This window comes from Bos grunniens, chromosome 1 (assembly GCF_055505025.1).
Source record: "Bos grunniens cultivar Pamir isolate PY7600 chromosome 1, Bosgru_T2T1.0, whole genome shotgun sequence".
NCBI classification, from domain to species: domain Eukaryota; kingdom Metazoa; phylum Chordata; class Mammalia; order Artiodactyla; family Bovidae; genus Bos; species Bos grunniens.
In genome coordinates, this window is record NC_141165.1 from 135,405,988 (window position 1) to 135,432,679 (window position 26,692).

A 26,692-nucleotide genomic window follows, 5' to 3' on the forward strand; every position below is an offset into this window, starting at 1 on the left:
CTTACTTCTTTTCTAACATAAAAACGCCCTATTAATTTTTTTTTTTTTAAACACAAAAGTACTTATACTGTTTTTCTTCTATTATCTTCAAAACTCAATTCAATAACGAGATAGAAGGTAAAAACTCCTGCAATACTTCAGAGATCAACATGTGTCACAGACTCCGAGCTTGCTCGCCTCTAAGACATAGTTGATTCCTTTGTTCCTCCAGACGGAACAGCAACTCTTGATTAAAATTTGGAAAACTACTTTGGAAGGGTTGTGACGGTTTGCAGAATATTTCCCGGGAAACCCTTCATAAGACAACATCCAATAGTAGTAGAAGAGGACACACAGATGGAAGAGAGAAAAAAGAAGCCTCCCAGGACCTGCACGGGGTTCACTCTAGAGGTGAACCCGGTTTTCTGGCTCCGGAGAAAAGTGATGGTTGAGGCCTCGGGTCCCAGGGGCCTCGCCCTCGGGAGGGAAAGGACAAGTACCAACGGGCCTGGCTGGACCCGAGGGTCGGCTGGGGGCCGGGAGCGCGGTCCCCTTGCCTACCCACTTTCCCCAGCCCGGGATCCGGCCAGCTCAGAGCAGGGAGGCACCCGGGCGAGAGGCGGGGAGCTGCGCCCGGCGCCGCCCAGGACGCCTGGGGCAGCAGGACTGAGAACGGCGCGACGAGAAGCGCCCGGGGCTCCGGGCCGAGGGGGACAGCCGAGCGGGGGTGCGACCCGGCCCCCCGACCCGGGTCCCGGTCCACACGGCGGCCGCCTTCCCCCCCCGGCCCAGGACCGCCAAGAACGCGCCGGTGAGCCCCCGGGCCAACTCCACAACTTACCGGCCCCGCTGCCCGGGCCCCCGGAGTTCCCGGGGAGGTTCGGAGCCGGCAGAAGAGGCGGGATTTGCCCGGAAGCCGTCCCCCTCCGCCGAGCCCACCCCGCCGTCCGCGTCCGCTCCCGCCGCCCCGCAGCGCGGGCCCTCCGCCGCCCCGACGCCCCCCGAGGCCCTGCCCGCCAACGCCAAAGCCGCCGCGGGCCGCGCTCCCGGCCGTTTCCGGCGGCGACGGCCGCTCGTCCGAGCCCCCTGGCCGCGGCCGCCACTCACCAGAGGCCGCCGCAGAGGCTCCGAGCGCCGGGGCTCCGGCCGGCTCACTCCGCGAAGGCGCCCCGCTGCCCCGTCCTCCCTCAGCGCCCCGGCGAGCTCTTCCCTCCGATCGGCAGCGCTGCCGGGCGCAGCGGCCGACGCGAGGCCACGGGCGGGCGCGCGGGCGAGCGCGGGGCCGGGTAGTCCCTCCGCCTCGGCCGCCGCCGCCGCCGCCTCCTCCTCCGCCGCCGCCGCCGCCTCCCGAGTTCGGGGCTCTGCTGCAATGTCTGCGAGGCTGACTTTGAGCGCCTCGCTCGCCGCCCGCCCGCAGCCGCGCTCCTCCCTCCGCCGCCGAGGCGGCCGCGGCCCAGTCCCTCCCCTCGCCGCTCCACGCCATTCAGCTCTTCAGCCAAGTTTCTTAACCCTTTTTTCCCCTTCTCTCCCATTGTCACCGGGGCGGCAGGCACGCGCTCGGGTCCCGGAGGCTCGCGGGAACTGCGGGGCCCCTCGGTTGGCTGGTTTTCCTCCTCGCCCGCCCTCCGGCCGGCCGGTCCGGGGCTGCGGGGGCCCCGAGGCGGTGGGAAGACCACGGCGGCCGGGAGAGGTGGGTGCTCCAGCCGCCCCGAACCCTTCCCCGCGGCTCCCGGCTCTGTCCAGCAGCCCCCACCGCCGCCGGAGGCGCCGGGACAGCTCCTCCTGGGGCTCCCGGGGCGGGGGGGTGGGGACCAATCTCGTGACCCAGGCCAAAGGCCCGCGAAGGGGGCTCAGCCTGGGGGTCGGGACGCCCCTGGTCCCTTCCTGGGTGCCGACGTCTTAGGCTTCCTTCTCCTCCCACTTCACCCCACGACCCGTGTCTCCTGGGCTCCCTCTCGCCCACCCCCCAACTTCCACCACCTTGTAATCTGTGTCTTGCTTTAGTCGGGGGGGTGGAGTGGGGGTGGGCGCTAACTGCGGGTCCCTCTGATCCCGCGCCCAGCATGTAGAAGGCACCCAGGGATAATCGGGGAGTGAGTCCGAGAAGAAAACTGGGAAGGAGACCTGAGGAGCGCCGGGTTCAGCTCCTCGGACGGGAGCAGGGTTTATCTTCTGCTGCTTTGTCACTGCGAAGTCTCCAGCGGAGTCATTCCGCGAATCGACATCGTCCTCTGACCGAACCTGACCCTCCAAGACAAGGCAGAAGACACCCAGCTGCCACTTCTCGGGCAGCTCTCCGCCGGTTCAGGCTCCGAGTAAGAAATAACAATTACATCACGAGGCCAGGGCGGCAGCCCCGGAGAGCCTCCTGGTTTCCTGCAGCCTGATCTCCCTGAACCCGCCTCTAAATTGGGGGAGATACGGATTGGTGAAGAGAGAAAGTGGAGGGAGGAGAGAGTCATCCGAAACCATCATTTCCCCCTTCTCCCTGTATTTGCTGTTTTAAAATCTTATCCTCAAGGCTCTCCCCAAACATCAAACTAGAACTATTAACACCCCCGCAACACCTCCCCAGATGTCAGGTTTCTTTTTGACTCTAGCATCTAGCATTTAGTAACTCGCCATGAAAAAGAAAAAAAAAAAAAATTGCCAGGGGAAATGAGGACCGTTGCAGAAATTGTTTTTGCTTGCTGCAAAAACGCTGAAGTACAGCTTAGCCTCACTGTAAACTCCGAAATGGCATGCCTGTGTTTAAACACTTATTACACAAAACAAGTGAGTGGATAAGACACTCCATTCCTGTGTGTAGGTTTTCAGATCCTTAAGGATTCGACAGCATTTGAAAAGAAAGTTGCTAGTGCACTTAAAAAAAAAAAAAAAAGAAGAAGAACTATCCAAGTCATAAAACAGTATTCTATGCCTGTTATGTAATGGTTGTGTTGTGCGTGTAAAATGTCATTTAACCTTTAAAAATATGAATGAGGACTTGGGAACACCTTCACAGTCTTAAAAGGGAAAGCGATTTTTCAGATGAATGCTTAATAATACAGCACCTAGCACAGTGCTGGGCACATGGCAGGAAGATTTTGCTTCATGGTGATAGTGCATTTTAGAACAATTATTTTACATCACCCTAGAGATTTCAACTGTGTGGTCTGTTGCCATCTTATATATTTCAACCTCAAATGAGAGCTTATTATTTGTATCTACCACCATTTGAAATCTGTTCAAGGCAGCTTAGTAAAGTCCATTGTTCTGCAGGACGACGTTTATCCAGGATTGATTCAGAGCCAACTGTTTCAATTAAGTGATAGGCAGCATTACTGGAGTGTGGCCCTTTAAGGAATCAAACTAATTTTCTTTAAAACTGTTTTTAACTGTTGTACAAAGATTTTCTGAAACGTATTATAAATGTTTCTATTTTCTTAAGCCATTTTTTTGGCTTTTTGTTGAAAATTCAGAGTTAATTTTGATAGTAGGTTATAATGAATTTAACAACTACATCAAGTTCCTGTTCGCTATCAAGCTCCTTCTTAGGAGTTAGGGATGCTCCCAGGGTGAATAGAAGCCATCAGTCCTCACCCTGAAGGACTCCAGGATACTATGACCCAGTGATCATCTCTGTCTTTTGTAGTTGCTCTCTCTCCCCCTTCCCTAACAATCTGCTGTCTTTTCTCTCTCTTGCCGGAGTGCCTGTCTCTAACATTATCCTCCTCTTCTGATTGGCAACTGCTAGTCTGGCGCAGACCGAGATTCCATATAGCCTCATTTGTCACCATTCAGTCTAAAGTAAAACAAAATAGGTCCCATATAAGGAACTGATGTGCTCACCAAGGAGAAAGGCAGGTGAACTTTAGTGCATCGACCTTGTGACAGATATTTGGATTACTCGAATGATGCTTTAAAAATCATTCTTTTTGCTTCTTAACTGGGTTTTACATCATTGTGGTTGGTAGATAAACGACGTCCTAGTAAATAAGATTACACAGTTAATCCAACAAGCCAAATACAGGTCCTGCCCTTTTTAACATTCTTGTTAAAAAGTCTACTGCAAAATGTTAGATAACTTAACAGAGCTCCTCACTTAATTCTTCATCTATCTTCTCAAACCCACAGAAATTCAATCACTGAAAGCCTGAACTCTTTTTGATATCTCACTAATGTTAAGTAAATTGCACACCTTTTGTGGAATTCATTTTTAATCATTCTAATTGTGTTGGGGCTATTTTGTTGTACTTTGTTTTTCAAAAAAATCAATACCTAAATTTCCTGACTAAGAGAGTCATTGTAAGGATACTGGGGCATATATGTAATAGAAGAATGCCTATTCTGGAATTTGTATTTTGCAGGCAACTCATTTTAACCAATTATGATGTGAAAAAGATGCTCTTGAGCTTTTAATTTTTAAATTTTAAACTAAATTTTAAATTTTAAACTAATTTTTAAATTCAGGGTTCCTATGGGATCAGATACATATAGTTCAGGCTCAGTGTTTTTATCTGCCACAAAGAAGTTGTCTGGGAGAGGCATGCTTATGATGTGCTCCCTGAATCTGTCTGTGATAGCATTTTTCACTTCAGTTGGTGACTGGGTATTTACTTATCTGTATCCCATTCTAGATGCAATCACTACAGGCATAGGGTCCATGCCTTTTGGTTCATGTCTGGATATGTCCCCACCTATCCCTGTGTTCTGCAAATGGTAGGCATCCAGTAGATATTGGGCAAGATACTTTCACAGTATAGAAAAGGTTTGTATAGGCAAAGCTATGGTCATTTCAGTAGTCATATACAGATGTGAGAGTTGGACCATGAAGGCTGAGTGCCGAAGAACTGATTCTTTTGAACTGTGGTGCTGGAGAAGACTCTTGAGAGTCCCTTGGACTGCAAGGAGACAAACCAATCAATCCTAAAGGAAATCAGCCCTATTCATTGGAAGAACTGATGATGAAGCTGAAGCTCCAAAATTTTGGCCACCTAATGCAAAGAACCAACTCATTGGAAAAGACCCTGACAAGGAGAAGGCAGTGGCAGAGGATGAGATGGTTGGATGGCATCACTGACTCAATGGACATGAATCTGAGCAAACTCTGGGAGATAGTGAAGGACAGAGGAGCTAGGCATGCTTCAGTCCATGGGGTCACAAAGAGTCAGATACGACTTAGCGACTGAACAACAACAACTTTCACAATCCAGAGGACAATCTGTATTTCTAGTTTGGGTACAAGTGTGGAGTAAGGGAGTTCAGAGAAAATTTTACAGAGAAAAGAATGCTTTAACTGGCTATTAAAAGGTAAGAATTTGCCAACTAGGCCAGTGGGAAAGGGTTCTTAAGAGAGGGAAAAGACTGCCTAACAGTAGTAAGGTGTGAATAAAACAGAAATATGTGTTGAGAAGTATTGAACTTACCTTACACACTATGAACTAATGACTAATGAACTATGACAGAGAACAGAAATCTACGCAGATAAAAGTCTACTATAGTTATGCAGTTATAGTCCTTCAACATCAAGAGAAATGCTGTCCAATAAAAATATAAAGTCAGCCACAAATGTGAGCTGTGGATGTACCTTTAAATTTTCTAGTAGCCACATTTTTAAAAGTCAAAGGAACAGGTGAAATTAATTTTAATAATTTAACTATCAAAAATATTATTTAAGTGTGTATACAACATAAAAACTTTTCAATAAACATTTTATATTCTTTCATTCAAAGTACTGTTTCAAAATCCACTGGGGTTTTTACACTCCTGGGACATCACCTTCAAGTACTTAATAGCCACGTGTGGTTAGTGGCTACTGTACGGGACAGTGTGTCTCTAGAGGACAGATAAAATCTTTGACGGTACAGTTAAAGGAAATTTTGTTAAGATGAAAATCTGAATCTTGTGTAATCTATGATTTTAGTTGTGTTGATTACTGGTGTTTAAGTCTGCTATGTTATAAAGACTACTTTCTTGCGTCTAGGCTTTTATGCCAATCAGAGAATCAGCGAAGTTTACATTTTATGTACTGTTACTCCATTAACCATACTGTAGTTACAACTAATTTTATTTCTATTAACTCTGGTGATGGACTGTAAATGTAACCTGACTGTATAGCTTTAAAAAACACTATAAATTTGGAGTTGAATAAACTGTTAAAAAGTCTTCCTTAGAGCACAGAACTACTTTGTGAGTTACTGTCAAACATCATCCTGGCTATAGAAGCCCAGGGTTTTGCTCTTCAATTCTTCCAGGCCCACGCACTTATGGAGAATATTAGATTGGTGCAAAAGTAATTCTGGTTTCAGACTGTGAATTTTAAATCATTAAGGAAGTTGGAAGTGAAAGTGTTAGTCGCTCAGTTGTGTCTGACTCTGTGACCCCATGGACTTTAGCCCACCAGGCTCCTCTGTCCATGGGGTTTTCCAGGCAAGAATACTGGCATAGTTAGCATGCCCTCCTCCAGGGCATCTTCCCCACCCAGGGATCAAATCTGGGTCTCCTGCATTGCAGGTAGATTCTTTACCATCTGAGCTACCAGGGAAGCCCTTTAAATCATTATAACTAGGCTCAAACATCTTTATTAATCAAAATAGGAACCATTACAATCAACACATCTTTGTCAACAAGAAATAAGTTTGTTTATTCCTGCAGCGTAAAAATTTGTGCTTTGGAATTCAAGTACTCTTGGAAAACATTTTCTGCCTCATGCTAGTTGTGGAAGCATTTTCCCTGCAAAAAGTTATTGAGATGCTTGAAGAAGTGGTAGTCGACTGGCAAGAGGTCAAGTCAAGAGGCAAAGCTTTGTGGCCTTCGTAGCCCAATTCATTCAACTTTTTAAGTGTTGGTTGCACAATGTGCAGTAGGGCATTCTTGTGGAGAAGAATTAGGCTTTTTCTGTTGACCAATGCCTGCTGCCAATGTTGCAGTTTTCAGTGCAACTCATCTATTTGCTGAGCATGGATTCAGAAAGCTATAGTGGATCAGAGGGGCCACAGACTACCAAACAGTGACCATGACATTTTTTGGTGAGAGTTTGGCTTTGGGAAGTTCTTTGGAGCTTCTTCTTGGTCCAGCCACTGAGCCGGTTGTTGCTAGTTGTTGCATAAAATCCACTTTTCAGCTCACATCACAATCCGATTGAGAAATGGCTTGTTGTTGTGTAAAATAAAAGAAGATGACACTTCAAAATGACGATTATTTTGATTTGCGGTCAGCTCGTGAGGCACCCACTTACCCAGCTTTTCGCCTTTCTGATTTGCTTCAAATGCCTAATGACCATAGAATGGACTACACTGAGTTCTTGGGCAACTTCCTATGTAGTTGTCAGAGGATCAGGTTCAATGAACCTCTCAATCAGTCAATGTCAATTTCTGATGGTCGCTACTCTTCTCATCTTCAAGGCTCTCATGACCCATTTTGAATACAAATAAAAAAATTGCTCAGGTTTGCATTTTGTCTAACATCATTTCTATAGTCTAAAATAAACAGCAAGTAATGTCATTAGCAAAAAAATAAAGTAAGAAATGCACATTCAAATGATGTATAACAGAACCACATTTATTTAAGAATATATTCTAATATCAAACAGCAAAGTTCAACAATGCAAAACACAATTAAATTTGCACCAATATTAATAGCTTTTTCCCCCACAGATTTCTTAATAATTTAGAAAAACAGATAGAGTCATCCCTTGATATATGTAGAGGACTGGTTACTGCACCCCCCACAAAACCTAAACCCTCAGATGCTCAAGTCTCTTGTAAAATGGTAGTAGTGTTTGCATCCTAGGAACATCCTTTCTTATATTTTAAATAGTCTCTAGACTACATATGGAGAAGGAAATGGCAACCCACTCCAGTACTCTTGCCTGGAGAATCCCATGGATGGAGGAACCTGGTAGGCTGCATTCCATGGGGTTGCTAAGAGTCGGACATGACTGAGCGACTTCACTTTCACTTTTCCCTTTCATGCATTGGAGAAGGAAATGGCAACCCACTCCAGTGTTCTTGCCTGGAGAATCCCAGGGATGGGGGAGCCTGGTGGGCTGCCGTCTGTGGGGTCGCACAGAGTCAGACACGGCTGAAGCGACTTAGCAGCAGCAGCAGCAGACTACATATATCTTGGAGGGGGGCATGGCAATCCACTCCAGTATTCTTGCCTGGAGAATCCCAGGGACGGCGGAGCCTGGTGGGCTGCCGTCTCTGGGGTCGCACAGAGTTGGACACGACTGAGCGACTTAGCAGCAGCAGCAGCATTAAGCTGACATATCATCAAAACTGACAGATTTTCCTTAGCTTCATTGGGATTTCTTGGGTTTTTGGATCCCTTAACTATACTGCATGTTTTCTTTTGGAGGGACTGAGAAAGCATCGTCCATATTTGCCTTTCATAAAGTGTCTGCTTCTCCTCCTTCCACACTTTCAGCTGCTTGTATGCAATCATTTTCAGTTGTTGTTGTTTTTTTAAGATCCAGTTTTCAGGATTCATTCTAGTGAATAAATTGAGTGCCCTGGTTTTGCCAGTCTTTGGCACTCATGCCCCACCAGAATAAAAGGGCTCCAATCTCATTACGGAAAACTGCACAGGAACCTACAGACAGAGTGTCTAAATGTCTTAATCTTAGCTCTTCAGACCTTTCATGGTACTCAGAATGCTACAGTACATGCTTACTGCTGCACCTTCAAGCAGGTGGCTGCCTCAAACAAAGGCTAATGTGGATTTTATTAATATACACGTATGTGTATGTGTGTTCTTGTTGTTTAGTCACCAAGTCATGTCTGACTCTTTTGTGACCCCATGGACTGTAGCCCACCAGGATACTCTGTCCATGGGATTTCTCAGGCAAGAATACTAGAGTGGGTTGCCATTTCCTTCTCCAGGGGATCTTCCTGACTCAGGAATTGAACCATGTCTTCTGGATAGGCAGGTGGCTTCTTTACCTCTGAGCCACCAGGGAAGCCTAAATATAGATAGATAGATAGATATAGATATCTCCAGAAAATTGCGTGTTGAATATTAACTTTGGCTGCTTTATAATTCTTTTTTTTTTTTTTGTCCCTGCAGAGTGCGCCTAGGAGGGGTCTTGGGCATCCCAGACCTCCTCCCCGGCTTCCTCCCCTGCTCCTTGGGAGGCATTTCTACTCCATCTTGTGTATTATTCTGCTTTATAATTCTTAAGTGACACAGAATAGTAAGGGTGAAGGATGGTTTATTCAGGTCAGCCCAAGTGTCAGTAATTTAGTGTGCAAAATACTAAGTATGTGTGTGTGTGTGTGTGTGTGTGGGTATGCATGTGCACACAAAATCTTCCACTGATGCCCATATGAAAGTCCAGAGGATTTCCTGGATAATTCTTTTCTGACCTAGGAAGAGAATTCTTGATAAGCAGTATAAACTCCTCATGTCCCAGGAAGACTTACAGCAGATACATAGCTCAATAATTTACAGTAATAATCACTCCAACCAAGCTTTATTCTGTTAGGTAGCTCAATGATTTATCCTGTTAGTAGCTCAGTGTATTCTATTTCCTAGAAGCCAGATATCCAAGAAATCGAATCCCAGTTTCCATCAGTTAGTTAACTGCGTTTTAGCTCCTGGGAACAGAAACAAGAACCAACCATGACTTAACCAGTGTGAAGGTGATTTCCCTCCATTGTAAAAAGTCCACAAATGGCATTTGGGGGCCGCTTTGATGATGCCATCAGTACTAAGCACCTGGATTGCTTCTATTCTGTCACTGTGAGCTCTTTACTTCCATTCTAAAAGTTGCCTCATGATCTTCATTGATTGCTGGACTCCCACTCATCAAATTGCATTCCAGGCGGGAAGAACGTGGATGGCCTACCACCTTTTAAAGGAGTTTTCCTGAAAGGAGCATCCTAACAATGATCCTGCTGACATCTAATTGGATGGATTCAGAAGGAGTGTGAGGTATATCGTATTTTAGCTAAAAATAATACTCAAAATCAAGATTTTGTTTCTAAGGAAGAAGATGAGACTTGATATTGAGCGAGTATATCAGTTACCTCGTGCTAAATAACAAATCACCACAACAATGAGAAGCTTAAGACGAGAACCACTATCATCTCAAAGCTTCTGGTAGGTAAAGAATTCAGAAACAGCTTAGCTGGATTGTTTCGACATAAGGTCTCTCATGTGGTTGCAGTCAGGATATTGGCAGGGTCTGCCGTCATGTGAAGGTTTGCCTGGAGGTGGAAGATCCAATTTCAAGAAGGCTCCCTCACAAGGCTGTTGGCTGGAGGCCTCAGCTCCTCACATGGCTATTGGCTGGAGGCCTCAGGCCCTTGCTACAGGAACCTGTCCACAAGCTGCTTGAGTATCCTGCTGACTCCCCCGTAGAGTGAGCTGTCCAGGAGAAAGCAGTGATGAAGTCCCAGTGTCCTTTATGACCTGGTTTCCTAATTGACACAGGATACTTCCACTTTATTCTATTAATTAGAAGTGAGTCACTAAGTTAATTCCACTCACCAGGGGAAAGTCATCCTAAAGGGAAGCTTTACAAATAATTTGTGGACATAGCTTAGAACCTGCAGATTAGGCTATAGCGATTTTCTGTCATGGTCCACCTCTTTGGTTTTCCAGACCCACATGCACCCCTTTGTTTCATAAATAGAACAGTCTCACTGCCTCTCCAAGGGATCAAGACCCAAGTGTCTCTCTGCTACTGGTGTTTCAGAAACAGGTATGCAACCCTCTCTAAGAGGCCCAGATGGGGCTTTTCTAGGTTGGTAACCAGTTAAGTAAAGATATATTTTCACCATAAAAAGGAATGAAATTGAGTCAGTTCTAGTGAGGTGGATGAACCTAGGGCTTGTTGTACAGAGTGAAGTAAGTCAGAAAGAGAAAACAAGTAACATATATTAACACTTTTATATGGAAACTAGAAAAATGGTACTGATATACCCTATCTGAAGATGCAGAGCTAAAGAACAGACTTGTGGGATACAGCAGGTGAAGGAAAAGGTGGGGTGAGCTGAGAGTGTAGAACTGAAACATATATATTACTATGCATAAAATAGCTGTGAGAGATTGCTTAACCCAGTGTTCTGTGACAACCTAGAGGGGTGGGAGGTGGGAAGGAGGTTCAAGAGGAAGGAGACATATGTATGCTCATGGCTGATTCATGTTGTATGGTAGAAACCAACACAATATTGTAAGGCAATTATCCTCCAATTAAAAAATAAAAACAAATTTGAAAAAAAAAATAAAAAAGAAATATTTTCAGCTACCAGCACATGTAAGTTTTCAATGATGGAGAAGAAATGGGTCATTGCAGTTAGCCGATGTCCCTTGGCGACATTAGGTACCATTTCACAATAATTATCAAAACCTACTGAACAGGAATAACCAGGACTCTCTGCCCCAGCACTGCAGGAAGTTTCTTTGTTGGCCAACCTGGAAACTCCTGGTTCTTTCTCTGGAATGCTCTCCTTCGTTTCCTTGTCCTCTATTGCTCCTGGATCTACCCTGAAAGGTTCATTCTTGTCAGTTTAACTTGACAAATATATCTGAGGTGGGCACGGGGGTGGGGTGGGGTGGGATGGAGGGCAGGATGTACTTCTTGGAGACTTCATGAGATTTGAAATATTGGAGTTGTTTTAAAGTTTTAACAATCACAGAATGTCGCAGACCAAGTTTTGGGTTTCTTTGGGAAGATAATTCCTTCAAACACTAAGCAAACTTGACTTGTTTCAATTCTGTTCCAGGTACAAACTGTCATAGTCAAAAGACTTGCCCAGACATGGTTTTTGAGCCTGCAGATTCTCCTCTTTTATTTACTCGGCTCTGTTCTCTGCCCTTCCCTCTGGCCCTTAAAGTAATGGCAGCTACCTTGAGAGTATCTGAAATAATGGGCTTATATGGGGAAACAATACAATTCGTCATCTGTTGCCAGCCATATCACTGCTGCTTTATGACAAAGCAAGAGCCTTACCTCCTGCTAACACTGTAGTTTCATGGCTACAGCTTCAGACTTCTTCAAGTTCAGGTACAAAAAAGCAGATGAGTTGTTCAACACTGCAAGTTCTAAATCACTGCACTCTCCATCAATGCAGTTAGTGGGCACAGGCAGAGAATGCCTTCTTTAGCAAACCTTTACTTCTTTCCATCTCTACTGAGTTCATCTAACTCAGAAGATTTTGATAAAATTAGCAAAAATGAACCAACACCTATAAACACCTATGGATACTATGAGCTCATTCTATTATTTCCTTGAACACTATAACCTCAGGCAACAGCTATCTTGCTTTTAAAAGTAAACAAGTGAGAGACTAACCAAATATTTGGCTACCAGATAAAAACTAAATTCTGAGCCCTCACTCTCCAAAGCTTCTACTAAATTAGTGTTACTTGTACCTTCCAGCATCTCATTTCTGGTACCAATTACTACACAGGTCATGCATAGTTCTTGGTTTCAGAAAATAAGATTAAAATTTTCTAGTTTAAACAAAAATGAGTTTATTATAATGTAATAGATAATTTATAATGTTTTTGTTGGTACTCAGGAACCACTACCTTTGGAGGATGTATAGGAGAAATATACCGCTGAACATTGGGGTGATCAAATGTAAACACCGTCATTATGTCACTTACACAAGTGAAGATACAGATTAAATTCTAGGTCCTCCATTAAAGTTCTATAGATGAACCAAACTCCTCAACCCCCTTACTTGCCAGAATAGCCCTGTAGATTCTCTCTCATGATGTTCATATCCACCTTTCTTGTCTTAAACAGGTGCATCTGGTTGGTGGAAACCAAATAGTATGGGAAACTATACCTTTACCTGAATCTGAGAAATATCTATAACATTCACCTTTCCAATCTCTAGCAACCAGAAAAGCATGCTAGAAAGAGATAGAGTGGTGTTGGTGTGTTATTCTTCAGTATTTACTAAGGATCAAAGGGCTATTTCTGAGTTTTAACTATATTTTAATTAATAAACTTAATTTTATTTTATTTATGAGTAGTCCTCATAGTCAACAAAAGAGTCTGAAATGTAGAACTTGGTTGCAATCTCAAAAACGACAGAATTATTTCCATTCATTTCCAAGGCAAACCATTCAATATCACAGAAATCCAAGTCTATGTCCCAACCACTAATGCCGAAGAAGTTGAAGCTGAAGGGCTCTATGAAGCCCTGCAAGATCTTCTAGAACTAACAACAGAAAAAGATGTCCTTTTCATCATAGGGGACTAGAATACAAAAGTAGGAAGTCAAGAGATACCTGGAGTAACATGCAAGTTTGGCCTTGGAGTACAAAATGAAGCAGGGCAAGTCTAACAGAGTTTTTCCAAGAGAATGCACTGAGAAAACACCCTCATCCAACAACACAAGAGACAGCTCTACACATGGATATCACCAGATGGTCAATACCAAAATCAGATTGATTATATTCTTTGCAGCAGCAGCAGCAGCAGAAGGTCTATACAGACAGCAAAAACAAGACTGGGAGCTGAATGTGGCTCAGATCATGAACTCCTTATTGCAAAATTCAGGTTTAAATTGAAGAAAGTAAGGAAAACCACTAGACCATTCAGTTCAGTTCAGTTCAGTTGCTCAGTCGTGTCCAACTCTGTGCGACCCCATGAATCGCAGCACGCCAGCCCTCCCTGTCCATCACTAACTCTGGGAGTTCACTCAGACTCACATCCATTGAGTCAGTGATGCCATGCAGCCATCTCATCCTCTGTCGTCGCCTTTTCCTCCTGCCCCCAATCCTTCCCAGCATCAGAGTCTTTTCCAATGAGTCAACTCTTCGCATGAGGTGGCCAAAGTACTGGAGTGTCAGCTTTAGCATCATTCCTTCCAAAGAAATCCCAGGGCTGATCTCCTTCAGAATGGACTGGTTGGACCTCCTTGCAGTCCAAGGGACTCTCAAGAGTCTTCTCCAACACCACAGTTCAAAAGCATCAATTCTTTGGCGCTCAGCTTTCTTCACAGTCCAACTCTCATATCCATACATGACCACTGGAAAAACCATAGCCTTGACTAGACGGACCTTTGTTGGCAAAGTAATGTCTCTGCTTTTGAATATGCTATCTAGATTGGTCATAACTTTCCTTTCAAGGAGTAAGCGTCTTTTAATTTCATGGCTGCAGTCACCATCTGCAGTGATTTTGGAGCCCAAAAAAATAAAGTCTGACACTGTTTCCACTGTTTCCCCAACTATTTCCCATGAAGTGATGGGACCAGATGCCATGATCTTCGTTTTCTGAATGTTGAGTTTTAAGCCAACTTTTTCACTCTCCTCTTTCACTTTCATCAAGAGGCTTTTGAGTTCCTCTTCACTTTCTGCCATAAGGGTGGTGTCATCTGCATACCTGAGGTTATTGATATTTCTACCGGCAACCTGGATTCCAGCTTGTGCTTCTTCCAGCCCAGTGTTTCTCATGATGTACTCTGCATAGAAGTTAAATAAGCAGGGTGACAATATACAGCCTTGACATACTCCTTTTCCTATTTGGAAACAGTCTGTTGTTCCATGTCCAGTTCTAACTGTTGCTTCCTGACCTGCATATAGGTTTCTCAAGAGGCAGGTCAGGTGGTCTAGTATTCCCATCATGACCCAAATCAAATCCCTTAAGATTACACAGTGAAAGTGACCAATAGATTCAAGGGATAAGATCTGATAGAGAGCCTGAAGAGCTATGGATGAAGGTTCATAGCACTGTATAAGAGGCAGTGATCAAGACCATCCCTAAGAAAAAGAAATGCTAAAAGGCAAAATGGTTATCTGAGGAGGCATTACAAATAGCTGAGAAAAGAGGAGAAGTGAAAGGCAAAGGAGAAAAGGAAAAATATACCTGTCTGAATGCAGAGTTCCAAAGACTAGCAAGGAGATATAAGAAAGCCTTCCTCCGTGATTAATGCAAAGAAATAGAGGAAAACAATAGAATGGGAAAGACTAGAGATCCCTTCAAGAAAATTAGAGATACCAAGGAAACATTTCATGCAAAGATGGGCACAATAAAGGACAGAAATGGCATGGACCTAACAGAAGCAGAGGATATTAAGAAGAGGTGGCAAGAATACACAGAAGAACTATACAAAGAAGATCTTCATGACCAAGATAACCTCAATGGTGTGATCACTCACCTAGAGCCAGACATCCTGGAATGAGAAGTCAGGAGGGCCTTAGGAAGCATCACTATGAACAAAGGTAGTGAAGGTGATGGAATTCCAGTTGAGCTATTTGAAATCCTAAAAGATCATGCTGTGAAAGTGCCACACTCAATATGCCAGCAAATCTGGAAAACTCAGCAATGGCCACAGGACTGGAAAAGGTCAATTTTCATTCCAGTCCCAAAGAAAGGCAATGTCAAAGAATGTTCAAACTACCAAACAGCTGCACTCTTCTCACACACCAGCAAAGTAATGCTCAAAATTTTCCAAGCCAGGCTTCAACAGTACATGAAATGTAAACTTCCAGGTGTTCAAGCTGGTTTTAGAAAAGACAGAGGAACCAGAGACCAAATTGCCAACATCCATTGGATTATATAAAAAGCATGAAAATTCCAGAAAAACATCTACTTCTGCTTCATTGCCTATGCTAAAGCCTTTGACTGTGTGGATCACAATAAACGTGGAAAAGTCTTAAAGAGATAGGAATACCAGATCACCTTATGTGCTTCCTGAGAAATGTGTATGCAGGTCAAGAAGCAACAGTTAGAACTGGACGTGGAACAAAGGACTGGCTCCAAGTTGGAAAAGGAGTACATCAAGGATGCATATTGTTTCCCTGCTTATTTAACTTATATGCAGAGTACACCATGCAAAATGCCAGGCTGGATGAAGCACAAGCTGGAATCAAGATTGCAGGGAGAAATATCAATAACCTCAGATATTCAGATGACACCACCCTTATGGCAGAAAGCAAAGAAGAACTAAAGAGCCTCTTGATGAAAGTGAGAGTAGAGTGAAAAAGCTGGCTTAAAGCTCAACATTCAGAAAACTAACATCATGACATCCGGTCCCATCATTTCATGGCAAAAAATGGGACAAAAATGGAAACAGTAAGAGACTTCATTTTCTTGGACTTCAAAATCACTGCAGATGATGACTGTAGCCATGAAATAAAGACTCTTGTTCCTTGGAAGAAAAGCTATGACCAACATAGATAGCTTTTCTATGTTCAATATAGACAACATAATAAAAAGCAGAAACATTACTTAGCTAACAAGGGTCTGTCTTGTCAAAGCTGTTTTTTCTAGTAGTCATGTATGGATGTGAGAGTTGGATCAGAAAAAAACCTGAGAACTGAAGAATTGATGTTTTTGAACTATGGTGTTGGGGAAGACTCTTGAGAGTCCCTTGGACTGAAAGGAGATCCAACCAGTCCATCCTAAAAGAAATGAGTCCTGAATATTCATTGGAACGAATGATGTTGAAGCTGAAACTCTAATACTTTGGCCACCTGATGCAAAGAACTGACTCATTGGAAAGGGCCCTGATGCTGGGAAAGATTGAAGGCAGGAGGAGAAGGGGACGACAGGGGATGAGTTGGTCGGATGGCATCACTGACTCGATGGACATGAGCTTGAACAAGCTCCAGGAGTTAGTGATAGACAGGGAAACCTGGTGTGCTTCAGTCCACAGGGTCACAAAGAGTCTTGTTGCTCTTGACTGAGCAACTGAACTGACTGAAATGACTGAAACTTAAATTTGAGAAAAATCTTAACAGCATATACAATAAAATTAAAAAACAGCATGCATTAAGTTGAACTAGTATATTCCCCATTTGCTTTAGGGTTCTTTTTTTTTTTTTTCTATTCTTGTTATTATTGTTGTATTGTTTTATTGTTGGTCTACCTTTCTATTTTAAAGCCAGTAATAAGATTTCAAAAATGTTTGATACATATCCCCTATACAAATGAATCATTAACTGTTCAGTTCCATTCCCACCCACTCTTTCATTCTAATCACATGTACCTCTTGCTTCCAAGTGGGCATGAGCAAAGTTGATTTGAATGCCTGAAAAACAGGACTGTTTGGTCATAAGAAAAAAAAATATCATCTCGAGCTGAAAGTGTGTCAAATCAAGAGAGAATGCTAAACCAAATATCCAATAGAGAGCAAGACCCAAAGTTTCTGAAGTACATGAAGTATTTTAGGTTGTAGGATGAACAAGAATTCATCTGGGATCATTAAATTTGGGCAAATTTTGCATTGATCATATTTTTTTGTATTCTAGCTCTTGGAAAGTTGGTCAAAATATTAACCAGTATGCTATACATGATCTTGTTGGGACAGAAAATGTACTGACTCTTGGAAAAAGTGTTTTTAGTTCTAAGGAAGAAAGATGATCTACGCAATTAACTTGAGAATAAAGAAACTTCTAAGGTGCAACATGTATGGAATTCAAGAACATGTTGTCGCACTTGTCTTCAGGAGACCATTGCCCTTGATTCTGGTGTTCCACCAATAATGTGTCTTTGTTCTCCCCTTCTTCAGACTATTTATTGGTTCAGTTCTCCAAAGAGAAAGGTTGGTTACCTTATCAACCAGCCAGTGAACCACTCCTTTTAGGGACAGATCTATCAATCCTTGTCTATCAGCCAGAGCCAGTGAGTGGAGGTGAGGGAAAGTTCACTGAGTACAAAGGATTGGCATTCCCAAGACTGTGAATAGGACTGATAAGTCTAGAAGAGTAAGATGGGGTGTGGTAGATTAGTAAACTAATGTTTCTGGTATGGTCATTATCTTTCACACTGTGTAAATTAAGACTTGTAATATTGTAACAGCATCATTAATCTTACTTGCAAACTGCTTAAAATTAATGTGTGTGATTCTTACATACAAAATACATTAAACATATTCATTCTTTCACCAATAATTTATTGATTGCCTACTAAATACCCTGTGTTACACTATACCAAGTTCTCTTAATACCAAATGAACAAACCATGGTTACTAGCTTCGTGACATCCACAAGAGGGGCCAGCTAATATTTAATTTGATATATTCTTTAATAAAGATATGGTTAAGATGTGTGTTATGGAGGAAGGAGGCATTGGTTCATATTTTGGTTATTCAAGGAAAGACTTCTTCCTTTGAAAAGTGATTATTGAGCTCAATGTTGAGTGATGAATTTACCAACATGCTTTTTACCCCCCTCTATGGTCATCACTAACTGGCTTTCATAAAGCTATTAACTCTAACATCCTGTCATCAAATCCTATTTTGCAGGTGTTATTAGCCTTCCAGGAAGTTTCACTGATGGTCTATGTGTCAATATTTAGGGCTAGAATGGTATCTTATCAATTAGAAGAAGGTCCAGATTCCTCTCATGGGGTAAAATTTATTTTTCTAGTGCCAGATGGCTTGCATGCACATCAGAATCTTTCAGGTCTCTTTGTAGTAGTTGTTTTCATGTCCATAATCTCTTCCTTGGTATCAAGGCCAGGCTTAAACAAAGCTGTAAAATGTACCAAAGCCTTACCTTTGGTACCAATAAATACTCTTGTGTCTAACTCACAACTTCATAGTAACACTGTCTATTTATATACCAATTTTCTTTCCAACACACTATCAATTGTCGCATGTACTACTAAGAAAGAAGATTGCAATAAAAAATGACATAATGCTTTCTTATAACATGGAATTTTAATCTTATATTTATTTATTGGAAGAACCCTTTGAACTTATATATACATAGATTTTAAAAATCTTTTTATATTATAAAATATATTATATTATCTTTTATATTTTCTTTTTATCTATGTATAGATAAAAGTGAAATATAAGTAAAATAGATTCTTTAAGATATTCCTAAAATGTTTTACATTCAATCTGTCTCCCAGGAGTCACTTTTTGACACAGTCATTGATGTCTATACTGTATGTTGTTTTTTAAAAGTGCAGTTTAAAAAAAATAAAAATAAAAATAAAAGTGCAGTTTAATCATTTTTGTCATCAGGAAGACTTGGAGATGCGTCACTTTTCTTAAAAGAGTGCTGCACACTGTCTCTGAATTTTTTCCAAACTGCTGACCTCCAATGAGCATGTTTTGATGTATACAGATAGTGGCAAATGATACCCACAGACAGTGACTGTAAGATATATCCTGATGTCAAAGATGTTATAATATCAGATGATGACTCAGTGGTATAAACATAGAATCAAAGACATGATATCACTCGGTAACTTCCAGAGTGTTATTGCCTACATTGTATCTCTTGAATATCTTCATAATAATATAAGTCAAGTAAGCATTCTTCTCATTTTACAAGGGAAGTACTGAATGTCCTCCAAATTAAATATCTTGCCCCAGTGACTGAAGACAAATAAAGAGTGGAGGTGGTGCTATGTTTGGTAGAACCAGAGCATTTTATTCATAATCCAAGTCTCTTTCCATTTCATGCTGCTCATCATCACGCTTCTTGGGTACTCATAGACCTACCCTGTGTTTCTTAACCTTCCACCTATCGCTTATCTTTAACCATAAAAAAGTTAAATCCAATGGTTTACAAACTATATTATGATCTAGAAAAATACTGATGTAGCAAGATTTTCTGCTTTTCAAAATCAAATGACAGTAATCTTTTTCCAATTTACATTGGAAAAAAAATTGGTTGTCAGATCATTCTTTAAGTAAAATATTTCTGATGGATTTCTTTAAACCTAGTTTCTGCTACCATTTAACCAGGCTAGAAACTTGTTTCATAGGTTATTGAATTTGCACAAAACATATGACCATTTTTAGTTTACTGTAGCAAAATTACCAGGTGTTACGAAAAAAACTTTGGTACAAGTGTTTCATTTCTTAAACAAATATGAAAACCTTTGATTTCATTCATTCTCCTAGAAGCCCGCTCTCTTCCAGGAACATAGATGGCTCAGATACACTAATCCCTGTTAATAAGTTGGCTGATTATTATGCGAAACTCTTTAGAGGAGCTCTTAGAAAATTCACAAAGAATGAATTGAAGAGTGGAAATTTGAGACACTCCATAGGTCAACGAAGAATTTTTTTCTTTTTTTTCCTGCTAGTTCATGCATTTTCAAATTTCTTCAATTACCTAATGTGAACAAGACATCCTAATTTTAGGATAGACTTACCTATGATCAACACTTTAGTTCCAGGTCCCTTTTGAGGAGAGTAGCTCAACACTGCATCAAAGAACCAAATTTACAGGTTCTTTTTACCCAGGAAAAAGCTGATGCACTTAATTAATCTTTCCAGGAAGCCAGGCTGACTCTTTCTACTTTAACACATCATATGTTTAAAGCATGTATAATTTAATCCTGTTTGAATGATGTGTGAAAGAGAAGTGACATTAAATAGTAAGAAAGCTCTGAAGTGAACTGAGCTATATAATTTGGGCAGATGCATTCTTAATATCACCTTTAAAGGAACTTGAAGTATATTTGATGGTGGGAGAAAATATAGTATAGGTTTGAAAACTATCAAACAGCATCTGTTGCCTTCTCCATTTTGATTAAAACATGCTCAGAGGGAAAATAGTGGTTTGTTTGTTAAGTCAAACACTAATGAAACATTTGCTACAATAATCTCTTTAATTTGGACAACATTTGGCAATAAAGTGCACTCATTGGATCATTTGCCAGTATTTTGGTCCTTCAGAGTTAACTGAGCACAGCTAAGTCTAATGCGGTAATGGACTCTGTTAAAACCTGGGCATATGCATTTCTCATGCTCCATTGTGTTCTACTCTGGTGAAGAGAGATAAGAAATGTTATTGTGAAGGCATTAAAAGTTTCTCATGGACATAGCTAAACACCATGAGCCTGAACTGTCTCATTTAGTCATTTCTTGATTCCATAGGCAAGGAACCAGAGATCAAATTGTCAACATCTGTTGGATCATCAAAAAAGCAAGAGAGTTCCAGAAAAACGTATACTTCTGTTTTATTGACTATGCCAAAGCCTTTGACTGTGTGGATCACAGCAAACTGTGGAAAAGTCTTAAAGAGATGGGAATACCAAACCACCTGAGCTGCCTCCTGAGAAATCTGTATGCAGGTCAGGGAGCAACAGTTAGAATTGGACATGGAACAAAGGACTGGTTCCAAATTGAGAAAGGAGTACGTCAAGGCTGTATATTGTCATCCTGCTTATTTAACTTATATGCAGAGTACATCAAGAGAAATGCTGGGCTGGATTAAGCACAAGCTGAAATCAAGATTGCTGGGAGAAATATCAATAACCTCAGATTAGCAGATGATACCACCCTTATGGCAGAAAGTGAAGAACAACTAAAGAGCCTCTTGATGAAAGTGAAAGAGGAGAGTGAAAAAGCTGGCTTAAAACTCAAAATTCAGAAAACTAACATCATGGCATCTGGTCCCATTACTTCATGGCAAATAGATGGGCAAACAATGGAAACAGTGGCAGACTTTATTTTGGGGGGCTCCAAAATCACTGCAGATGATGACTGCAGCCATGTAATTAAAAGACTCTTGCTCCTTGGAAGAAAAGTTATGACCAACCTAGATAGCATATTAAAAAGCAGAGACATTACTTTGCCAACAAAGGTCCATCTAGTCAAAGCTATGGTTTTTCCAGTAGTCATATATGGATCTGAAAATTGGACTATAAAGAAAGCTGAGTGGCGAAGAATTGAACTGTGGTGTTGAACTTTTGAACTGTGGTGTTAGAGAAGACTCTTGGGAGTCCTTTGGACAGAATGAGATCCAACCAGTAAATCCTAAAGGAAATCAGTCCAGAATATTCATTGGAAGGACTGATGCTGAAGCTGAAACTCCAGTACTTTGGCCACCTGAAGTGAAAAACTGACTCATTGGAAAACACCCTGATGCTAGGAAAGATTGAAGGCAGGAGGAGAAGGGGATAACAGAGGATGAGATGGTTGGATGACATTACCGACTCAATGGACATGAGTTTGAGTAAGCTGCAGGAGTTGGTGATGGACAGGGAAGCCTGGTGTGCTGCAGTCTGTGGGGTCGCAAAGAGTCAGACACAACTTAGCGACTGAACTGATTCCATATATCTTATGGATCAAAGGCACCACAACTATAAAACTCAGGAGAGTAATGAGGATTAAAGATATTAATCAAATCATGACAAAATGAGTTGTTAATTAATTTTCAAATACAGTGTATATGGTTTTTGAATTAGTCTATGGTAGTTGAAGTGAAAACATAAAACTTCTCACATGTGAAACAAACTCAACCTAGTAGTAAATGCCAGAAGAAAATAGAAATAATTCATATTACCACTGAATATAGTTTGTAGAGGCTTCCCTGGTGGCTCAAATGGTAAAGAATCTGCCTGCAATGCAGGAGACTTGGGCTCAATCCTTGGATGGGAAGATCCCTGGAGAAGGGAATAGCAACCCACTGTAGTATTCTTGCCTGGAAAATCTCATGGACAGAGGAGCCTGGCGGGCTACAGTCCATGGGGTCACAAAGTCATGCTCAGAGCATGACTGAGTGAATAACACTTTACCAATAGTTTGTAGAAACTAGACTGTTTTAGAATTGAATTGGTTCTCATATCTAAATCATTGCTTTAAAAAAAAAAAGTATTTATTTTGGCTGCACTGGGCGTTCGTTGCTGCTCAAGGGCTTTTTCTCTAGTTTTGATGAGTGGGCACTGTGCTGTGTGCTTAGCTGCTCAATTGTGTCTGACTCTTTGTGATCATATGGACTGTAGTCCGCCAGGCTTCTTTGCCCATGGGGATTCTCCAGGCTAGAATACTGAAGTGGTTGCCATGCCCTCCTCTAGGGGGCTATTCTCTAGTTATGGTGCTCGGGCTTCTCATTGTAGTGGCTTCTCCTGTACAGCACGGGCTCTAGGGCATGAAGGCTTCAGTAGTTGTGGAGCACTGGCTTATTTGCTCTGTGGCATGTGGAATCTTCCCAGACCAGGGATTGAACCTGTGTTTGATTGGCAGTTGGATTTTTAACCACCGGACCACCAAGGAAGTCCCTAAATCATCGTTGTAAATGCTATGTGTGTGTGTATATATATACTCACACACAACACCATCTAACACACACGCACTCACAAACCAATTTTGGTGGACTTTGTGTTAACATCTACCACTTGGAATAAATTAGGCAAGTAACTAACAGACAAAAACAAAACAGAAAGCAATGCTTCAGCTTCTTTTGGCTCCTGCAAAACCAGAAGGATCATTTACACAGGTATACTTGAAAAAACTGACCTGACTATGCCCTTCCAGAAGGTATAAGTGGGTAGATCATCATGTTGAAAGCCTTCATTGGTTTGGGGTTATTGTACCATTAAAAGAAGAGTAAAGTAGTGACATTTTTAGTGGTTTATCCCATTACCGTAGCCTGAGATGGTCTTTTATTTTTTGTCTATCAGAAGACAAAATCAGCTCAAATACCATGCTCTGTGTAAAATTTCCCTTCTCTAAAGGTATTTCTTATACTTTGTTAGTATTTATTCATCCAGGCTTGGATATGGCTGAATTCCCAAATGTCCCAGGAGCTGTTAGACTGTAAGATCCTTCAGGATCTTACAGGGACCTCATCAGATCTAGGACCATTTGGAAGCACTGTCAGTGGGGTCAGGCACTGGAGCTGTGTAATGAAGATGACATGGCACATGGCAAGGGATGGCAGGAGCTGCTGCTGCTAAATCACTTCAGTCATGTCTGACTCTGTGTGACCCCATAGATGGCAACCCACCAGGCTCCTCCGTCCCTGGGATTCTCCAGGCAAGAATACTGGAGTGGGTTGCCATTTCAAGTTGCCAGTAGCCATGACTGTGGCCAGGAAGAAGCAGAGAAGATGTAGTAGAAGTGGAGCTGGGGAAGTCAATGAGATTAGCCTCAGTTCTGAGGAGCCTACTCTGATGTTAGAATATTTCCATACCTCTTCCCACATCATGGCTACCACCTTAGATTACATTTTAGATAACAGCATGTAATTGTGCAGAGAAGGCAATGGCAACCCATTCCAGTACTCTTGCCTGGAAAATCCCATGGATGGAGGAACCTGGTAGGCTGCAGCCCGTGGGGTCGCGAGGAGTTGGATATGACTGAGAGACTTCACTTTCACTTTTCACTTTCATGCACTGGAGAATGAAATGGCAATCCACTTCAGTGTTCTTGCCTGGAGAATCCCAGGGACAGCGGAGCCTGGTGGGCTGCCATGTATGGGGTGGCACGGAGTCAGACACGACTGAAGCAACTTAGCAGCAGTATGTAATTGTGTATTTTTAGAATGCTTCTTTTTTTTAAGTCTTAGAGGTGTTACTAAACTTTATCACTTAATATTGTATTTCTGAATGAATCTTTTGCTCATCTCTAACACCGGACATCACAAACATAGCTTCCCAAAGATCTTCTTAGCAGAGGGTCAGTGACTGGAGCAGATTGGTAACAGACAATTAACTTGTCAGAGATGATCCTTTTACACAACAAGCTAGTTGTTAAGAATCTATTTCTTATTGGCCAAGTCTTCCTAGGGATTAGCACAGTGCCTGATACCTACTTAGACCTCAATAAATATTTGTTAAGTGAGTGACTAATAATAAATATTTATTTGGAGCTCACATATGTCAGACATGGTGCAAAATGCAAATACTGTATCCTTTAGCAGCAGTTCCTATTCTTATTTTATAGATGAATATGCTAAAGCTGAAACTCCAATACTTCGGCCACCTCATGCGAAGAGTTGATTCATTGGAAAAGACTCTGATGCTGGGAGGGATTGGGGGCAGGAGGAGAAGGGGACGACAGAGGGTGAGATGGCTGGATGGCATCACCGACTTGATGTACATGAGTTTGAGTGAACTCCAGGAGTTGGTGATGGACAGGGAGGCCTGGCATGCTGTGATTCATGGGGTCGCAAAGAGTCGGACATGACTGAGCAACTGAACTGAACTGAAAAGGAAATTTGAGATATTTTATAACTTGATCAAAGTTATACAACTAGTAAGTGGTGAAATTGGGGTTTGAACTGAAATTGGGGTTTGTGCTACACCCAGTATAGTGCACTACTTCTCTATGCCAAACATATGAATGAATGATGGAATGTTCCACATAAGAGATCATCATAATTCTCTAGGTTAATGGTGCTCCAATAGTATAAAATTGCTTAAGGCAAGTGCAAAGGTTCCAGGCATTGCCCATCCTTACAAAAAGTTCACTTGTGAAACTAATTTTTGCTTATTTTTTTTTACATGAAATTAGATGGAATGCTCTATCAAAATTGTCCAACTTTATTTTTAAACTTAGCACATCTACATGATAAAAAGAAACTTAAGATGACAACTACTTCAGCAAAGAATGATAAGCGAAAGACCAGATGCTACATATTTTTCAACTGCAAAAATATCACGGGAAGCCAGCTGGATCTTCTAAAATTTCATGATGTCATCATATGGCTTTGAGATCTATTTAGTTGGTTCATAATCTTATTAGCTTATCTCTGCTTCCAGTCATGCACTAGGGTTTAATTGCATAGGTTTGTTTATAACATTGTTAGAATTAGAGTTCTGGTCTCATATTTCATGCAAGAAGCATCTTCCAGGATGATGCACAAAAACTTGCCACCCTGCAGAGTACCTAGTGACCCACTGCAAACTGATGTCACTGTCCCATTTTTCTGAAGAGGTCATCGCTTCCTGGCAGCAAGCTATCACACAAGTGACTCAGAGTTTTGATCTTGTTCAACTTTTCCCAAAAGTCCAAGTCTAGGATGGTGATTTCAAAGTGTGATGGAAGATAAGTGCTTCAGTTCAGCAACTTTCAACGTCACAGTGAAATTTACCATGTTTTTCAGGCATCAGTTACACTGCTAGGTTCAGGGAGATTTCAATTATATTAGGGATGGAAATAACTTTGCATCCCCACACTTCTACTCTAAGTTTCGCTATCCCATTCCCTCCCTGCCCCCTAATTTTATTCACTTTTTTAAGTCTCAAAACCACATTCTTTCACAGATCAATATTTTTGTACTACAAAATTTTAGGTAAGGTAGTGTCAGGTATTTTCTGAGATTCTGCAATGAGGTCAACCACTTTTCAAAAATTTTTAATGTAAAAATACTAGCATTTAGTATAGCTCATTAGAAGAGCTTGCTCCTCATGGACCCATCAGAGCTGGGTTGTCTTCCTAGGGAATGATAGGCAAGTTAGGTCTACTGGACACAATCCCCACCTGTATACAGGCTTCCCAGGTGATTCAGTGGTAAAGAATTCTCCTGCCAATACAGAAGACTCAGGTTCAATCCCTGGTAGAGGAGATCCCCTGGAGAAGGAAATGGCAACCCATTATAGTATTCTTGCCCGGAAAATTCTGTGGACAAAGAAGCTTGGTAGGCTATAGCTCATGGGGTTGGCAAAGAGTCAGACACGACAGAGCAACTGAGCATGTATACACACTACCTGTGTACACTAATTAGTCAGACAAAAATGAGGCCATCTTTCTCTTCCTCGCAAATTATATGAATAAAACATATTATTTAGGATGCTTTTCTGTACAAGTTAAACTCAATTCAAAACTGCTGTAGAGGACAGGAAACTTGAATTAGCTCATTTCATTAGAAAGTTCAAGATTAAGGATGCTTCAGGTGAGGCTGGTTCAGGCAAGATCCAATGTTCTGTGGGTCTTGATTTCTTTAAGGTCTCTTGTTAGGATGTAACCATCTACTCCCAATGTGTTTACTTCATTCTCATCCTCATTTTCATTTCATTCACAGACATAAGATGGTGAAAACACCTGACTTTCAATTTCCCAAATTCCTTGTTATT

At 41.9% G+C, this 26,692-nt stretch overlaps 2 protein-coding genes and 1 pseudogene across 2 annotated transcripts in view; 1 reads left to right on the top strand and 2 right to left on the bottom strand.

Moving 5' to 3' along the window:
• NRIP1 (nuclear receptor interacting protein 1) overlaps positions 1 to 6,134 on the bottom strand; it is a 108,456-nt gene extending 102,322 nt beyond the window's left edge. Inside the window, exon 1 of the mRNA XM_086411846.1 lies at positions 2,104 to 6,134. The gene's annotated coding sequence lies outside the window, so the exon portion shown is untranslated. The remainder of the gene's footprint in view (positions 1 to 2,103) is intronic.
• Positions 337 to 6,126, top strand: LOC147380230 (uncharacterized). Its single transcript, XM_086415832.1, has 3 exons — positions 337 to 598; positions 651 to 1,669; positions 2,042 to 6,126. Exons 1-3 carry the CDS (start codon positions 337 to 339, stop codon positions 2,063 to 2,065), a joined length of 1,305 nt encoding a protein of 434 aa, XP_086271958.1. The 3' UTR covers positions 2,066 to 6,126.
• A 410-nt stretch (positions 6,135 to 6,544) lies between the features above and the next one.
• Positions 6,545 to 26,692, bottom strand: part of LOC147380231 (histone-lysine N-methyltransferase SETMAR-like) — a 44,148-nt pseudogene continuing 24,000 nt past the window's right edge.

Coding starts and splice junctions, on each gene's coding strand:
- LOC147380230 (XM_086415832.1), top strand. CDS start 337: ATGGAAGAGAGAAAAAAGAAGCCTCCCAGGACCTGCACGGGGTTCACT. Junction 599..650: donor GGGAGGCACCCGGGCGAGAG/GCGGGGAGCTGC, acceptor AGCAGGACTGAG/AACGGCGCGACGAGAAGCGC. Junction 1,670..2,041: donor GACCACGGCGGCCGGGAGAG/GTGGGTGCTCCA, acceptor TCCCGCGCCCAG/CATGTAGAAGGCACCCAGGG.